Source organism: Balearica regulorum, chromosome 6 (genome assembly GCF_011004875.1).
Source record: "Balearica regulorum gibbericeps isolate bBalReg1 chromosome 6, bBalReg1.pri, whole genome shotgun sequence".
Taxonomy (NCBI): domain Eukaryota; kingdom Metazoa; phylum Chordata; class Aves; order Gruiformes; family Gruidae; genus Balearica; species Balearica regulorum.
The window spans coordinates 42584271-42590270 of NC_046189.1; the positions used below are offsets into that span (position 1 = coordinate 42584271).

The 6000-nt window shown below is 43.4% G+C and overlaps 1 protein-coding gene across 2 annotated transcripts in view; it reads left to right on the top strand.

The window, feature by feature from the left end:
• Positions 1 to 4541, top strand: part of GPD2 (glycerol-3-phosphate dehydrogenase 2) — a 60341-nt gene extending 55800 nt beyond the window's left edge. The window contains exon 17 of one of the 2 annotated variants that reach the window (XM_075757388.1): positions 2375 to 4541. In XM_075757388.1, coding sequence (XP_075613503.1) covers positions 2375 to 2500 — 126 coding nt within the window. In that variant the 3' untranslated portion in view covers positions 2501 to 4541. The remainder of the gene's footprint in view (positions 1 to 2374) is intronic. The other variant, XM_075757390.1, reaches the window with a different exon arrangement.
• The last annotated feature ends 1459 nt before the right edge of the window (positions 4542 to 6000 follow it).

Sequence of the window (6000 nt, forward strand, 5' to 3'; positions counted from 1 at the left end):
GGGTCTCCCTCTTACATCCCTTTGGATGTGAAAACTTTTAATTGGAGGGGAACCCACAATTTACTGTAAGGGCTGTGTTAAACTATAACTTGGTTAGTTTGGATACATTGTGGTTAAGAAGGTGAAACAACTAGTAATTACCTCTTCTGTGGATTTTTTGGTGGCTTTCTGGGGTTTTTGCCTTCCTGTGCTGAATATCCTCATTAGGGGTTGCCTGCCCTGAGCCATAATATCTGTAAAATACAAAAGGCAAGTCACTGCTGTGGTGTGGTTTCACAGTTACTTTTGTAAAACTGGGTAATGCTGTGGCTGCTGGCTTCTCGTATAGGTTTCAGAACGCAATGTAAATGCTTCACACCGGGGACTGACACTGCAGCAGTGATCGCTTGTGCCGGTGCACCTCCCTCTGCAGAGGCAGGGAGCAGCACAGGGAGCTGCTGCGTAGCCAAGTGCGAAGTAGGAAGCGTGGTAATAAAATTAACAGGAGGTTTCCATGGAAGGAACAAAATACATTAAATGTTTGTTTAATTTTTTTAATGGATCTGTTAAGTCAGTTCCCAATACTTTTGTGTTTGCTTTCTGAAAACTTTCAAGTAATTGCATTTTACCGCAGAATGCTTGTGGAAAGCCATGTGCAAATATTTGTGGACGTTTATATTAGAATATAGGAACACTCTGTACCAGGGTGCGCGTAGCTCTCCAGGTGGGGAGCAGAGCAACGCCAAGTGCTTTCGTTTGGCCAACTGCAGATTGCCAAAGTAGCGATAGTCAAACAACGGCCTGTGAGAGCTGGTCCTGGCAGAGCCCGTGCTTACGGGTGTTCCACGACGGGGAGCGCACCGCGTCGATCGGGCTCAGCGCAAACAGGTCGCTGCAGCGCGGCAGAGCCGTGGCAGCCTGTCGGCACACCGAAGCTGTCTTACGGCACGGCTGTTCTTCTGAAGGCAGAAGCCTAGTCCTGCTGTCACACTCAAGAAAGGAGGGGGACCTTGAGAACTAGTTTTGGTATCTAAAGGCAAAAAAAACCCCATGTTAAATCAGGAGGAAGCTTTTTTCCCAACAGCAGATTTCCTCTGGGGTCCTGACAGACCCACGAACCAGAAACTCTTGTTCTTGTGGCGGTGCCAGAGGATCAGCCATCTTTTTTGTGGTCGCTTCCCCAAAGAGCCTGCAGACAGACACAGGACCAGTGGTGGAGAGTATGGCCAAGCGCGGTGGTGCGGTGTGCGGGCGATGCCTCTTCTCTTGGGGCCTCCCTGCCTGTGTGTAGGGATCGCCCTGGGAGCAGCAGCAACAAGCCCGAGCGATGGTGGGCTTCCCTTGCTGGCTGTAGCTACTGCTCTCACTGCTGCTGGTCCTCACCTTCCCCCTCCGTCATCTGCCTCACCCCAGAGCTGTCAAAACGCCTTCAGAACACGAGGATGATTTTCCAGCCACGTGCAGCATGGGGTTCCCTTCTGTCCTTCCAGCTTTGACGGGCCTGGTACCACATTTGCGTAGGTCCAGCTGCAGATGTAATTAATAGATTTTCCTATGGAAGGGAAGAAATCGCAAGGATTCTTAGCACTCCATGAGAGTAAGAAATTGCATTTTGTAAGTGCCGACTGCTTTCCATAGTAGTCTTTGACAAGCTGACTGCATGTAATTTCAAGTCTAATGCTCACTTTATCCATGGGATAAAAAAGAATTAACTAAAATCTTAGCACTAGTGTGTGTTCGTTAAGATAGAGCTGAGTCCAGTTTCAAGGACTTAAAGGCAAATTAGTTTTAAAAGTCTATAAAGGAATTCGGATTTGAAAGAATTGTGGAAGTCAAGTACACTATCTCTACAAAGAAGGGTACATGAATGAAAAAGGCTGTGGTCAGGGGTCAGCGGTAGATCAGGGATGGTGTTCTTCCAGTAGTTCCATCTCTCAGATATTTAAAAAAAAAAAAAAAAAGCGCTTGTGAAATAGATGAGTTCTGCATTCTTAAATGTCACTGAAACCCCTGGCGTGGATGGTGCCTCTGCACCATTACTGCCAAACGGATTGTATTTGGTGGTGGTGCTCTTCCTGCCACCCATGCCTTGCCAAAACCTTCCCTGATATTTCTGGAAAATGTAGATGAGCTTTGAGGTGAAGTCTTTGAAACCATACAGTGGTTTTGCTTTACATATGGAAAAATCAGTTCTGTGTATTCGCTAATTGTGTTGTCCAAGAGCCAGCAGCAAGTGTTAACTCAGCCATCGTGGTGTCTCGCAGGGACTGTCACCGCAGTTACCGGCTGTCCCTCTGGCTGCTTGCTGAGGGCTTTTCCGGGGGGCTGTACCCTCCACCTTCATTCTTCGTCTTGCAAACGAGGTAACGGGATGCTGTCCCTGTTGTGTCCTCAGCTGATGAGTGCCATTCAGAAGGGCCACGTGTCCGGAAGCCGGCTGGCTGTGCTCATGAAGACCGCTGAGGAGAACCTGCGTCAGAGGGTGGTGATTCCGGTGGACCGGAGCGGTGGCGGGCTGTGAGTCCAAACACAACGCCTGCTCGCAGCCACGGCTAATGGAGACGCGGAGCTGCGCCTCTCTGCTGAAAAACATTCCAGTGCTGCTGATTGTCCTTGCTTGTTCAAGATGACCGGCATCCGTCCATCGGTGTAGTCCTTACAAAAATACATCGGTGCGTTTGTTTTCATTGTTAATGGTTTTCTGTCCGGCTCTGAATGCTCCGGTATGTGGCCTTTTGGATTGGGTATTCTTTAGACACAGGAGCTTATTAACAAGATTCAGGAATACAGTCTGGAAAGATTTGGGTGCACGCACAAGCACATGTGCACACACTGCCTTGTTCCTTAACTTTTATATCACCTTTACCTTTAAAGAAAACAATGCTCAGAAAGTGAATCCTGCCTTTAAATGCATTGCTTTGAGTTTTGCAAATACACGTTTAGAGTTTGAAAGCTGCTGCTCTGTTCCCCTCACCAGAGAGGAAAAGCCGATGTTCTGGACTGGGGATGGTATCACAAAAGGAACAAACCCAACACTTCTGGAGGCAGGGCTGCCATCAGCCTTCCATGGGTGCTTGGGTTTGCTCTGTTATTTCAGTGGTACCAGCACTTGGCCAGACAAAAATATCAGCAGTATGATGCTGGAAAGCTACAAGACATCTTGATTAATCACCCAAGCTAATAATTCAGTTAAAAGCTAGGGGACAGCTTTCCTTTCTCCCACATTAATAAAAACAAGCTTCCTTTAATAAATGGCGTCGTCGAGCAGGTGCTGGTTTATGCTGTGAGGTGTTTCATACTGCTTCCAGTTTTGGACAAACACTGATGACATGTAGAATATGGCAAGTTTTGATAGCGTATGTCTTAATTGTTTATTAAAAAATTCTCAAACACAAAGTGAAACAATGAAATTTGTTTTGCATTCCACTAACTTTTCTATAAAAGTGAAAGGGCTATTTTTGCGCAGATTAGTGAAAAGAAAAAAAAAAAAGGACCACTCACTTGAGCTGTTTTCAAGAATGTTGTATCTGGCTATTTGCCTTTCGGTTGTTAGATGCACTAGGCTCGAGAGCGGGTGGAAGATTTCTGCCTAATGCAGAACAAGGAAGGGAAAAGCATAAGAACGCTTTAGTGATGTATTTGTCATTCTGTTATATTCTTTGAGTATAAATACCAATTTACAACTCAAAACAAGCTTCAGTTCCAAGGTGTCAGACTTTCTACTTGTGTAAAATCTGATATATTTTAACCGATGTCACCACTTCCACTAATGGAAAATAACAGTACGGTAACGAACAGCAAAGATTACTTTTGTATTTTAAAAGGGAAAATGATTGCATACACACAATGGAGACGCTGAGGAGCATTAAGATGTAGCACAGTAAGTACAGATGTTGTGTTTGGCTGGGGAGGCTGTGTCCTTTAAAAAAAATACTAAAAATTCCGGTGTTTAAAAATAGTAGATAGGAAGAAAAAAAAAAAAGGGCAAGCCTCATGTAAAATTCAGTAAGTGGTTGTATTTGTGTCAGTCCAACCAACTGGTAAAATCTGGAGGGAAGGAGTCAGTCTCGAGTAAAAAGCCTTTCAGATGGTTTTTGCATGTTAAATTTTGTTCTGACGCTGCCTCGTACCAAACCGCGGCTGTTGTGAAGGGGTTACGGCTCTTTCGCTCCCAGGCCCGTGCTGGTGAGGCACGGCCTCTGGGAACGAGGAGTTTGTACGTTTGGCAACGGAAGAGTGTTTTTCTGAACAAAGGGGTTTGTTTCTGTGGTCCTGCAAACTTTTCTCTTTGAAATATGTTCCAGTATATTCAGATAAAGTATTTAAATGTTTGACAGAGCTTCGCATTTCCCAAACCCTTTTCAAATAAGAACACATTAACAGATTTTACAGATCCTGCAGAATTGGAGGGAAATGAATGTACAATACCCAGGTTAGTTTGGTTCAGTGAGCAAAGTAAGGAGGGAAGGGGTTTAAGATTCTACTATTAACAATAATTTAGGGAAAAGAAGAAAAAAAAAAAAAGAAGTAATGAGACCTTTTCCAGGCCACATAAAGAAAAATATTTACAATATTTAACATCTTTTGTATGGTTTAAAGAAAAATTCTCCTCCACTCCTCTATAAATGGCACTGTTAAGAATTAATAATACAAGTTTACCTGTAAAGCCAGGATTTTCTGCTTCGTACCCAAAGTATACTCTTTGTTCTCTTGGTTCAGTAGTACTGCATACAGACTGTGACTTTGGGATTTTCTTGGCTGTGTGTGTCCTCCGATATGAATTTGCTTTGCATCTTAGGCACTTTACTGTCATGCTTCTCTGCTCTTCTGTGTGGCACAGCAGGACCTCGTATGACTGCCTTGTGTAACAAGGGAAGATTGCATGTGTTACTTAAAACAGCTAAATCTATACGTGGAAAAAATCTAGGAGTATTTATTTATCGCCTCACATTTGTTTTCAGGAATGTTGGCTTTGTTGGTTTGTTTGTTTTTTTTTCAAGTGAATGCACTGTAGAAAGAGTTGTAAAATGTCACTGTCTTGCTTTGTTCTGATCTGAGGTGGAAAAACAGTAATGTGATTATTTTTCTTCTTTTCTTTTTTTCTTCTTTGAGGTAGGAGTTGGATTTCAGGGGGGGAGGGGATGGGGTGGGGTGTATTTTGTGTGTTAAATAAACTGCACGCTCGGGGAGGGACGTGCACGTGTACATGCAGCGCGTTTGTGTGTGTAAATGCGTGTCTGTGTATGTACACACGCGTACACGCTGCATGGTTTACATGTGGCACTTCAGTATTTTGTTAGGTTACTGTTCTAGGCTGAACTGTTAAATACTGTGTTTGAGGCTGGGTTGTCATTTTTATAACTGTCTTGGTGTTTTACTGCCATTATTTATTACTTTTGATATACAGAATGAGCCGCATGCATTTATAGAGCAATAAGAGGATGTATTTAATGTGCCTTGTTTTTAACTGAGTAAGAACTGAAAGCATGAATCAATAAAACTGATTAAAAATGGTCCCTTCACTGGCAGTTTGTTATGGCAGTTACAAAAATAACTTTGATTAGCCTTGAAAAAGTTTATTTCGAAAGGAAAAATGTTCAGATGGCTGCTGCTTAGTAAACATGATGTAATTTTGTCCATGCTTTCCCATTTTAGCTCAGAATTTAGCGCTTCATAGTTTAAAAGTGAAAATTAGGAGTTAATACAGCACTTAGCATTCCCGGGCCGTAGGAGCTGTGTGCGGTCGCCGGTGACACGCAGCGTAAGGCGTTCTGCGCTGCCATCTCATACTAAAATTACAGCCAGCCAACTGGCCTGCAGTTTGGGGGGGGGGAAATGCCAGTCGCGAGTGTTCCTTTGCACACTGATGAATTTTATCATAACTAAAATCAATAGAAATGAATGGAAGAGATTTCATAATCCATTTTGATCATTTTACGTGTCAAGTTAGTCCAGGGTTGCCATGTGTTGATAAATGTTCTGACAGAAAAAATGCTATATATTTTCATTGTCAGTAAATCA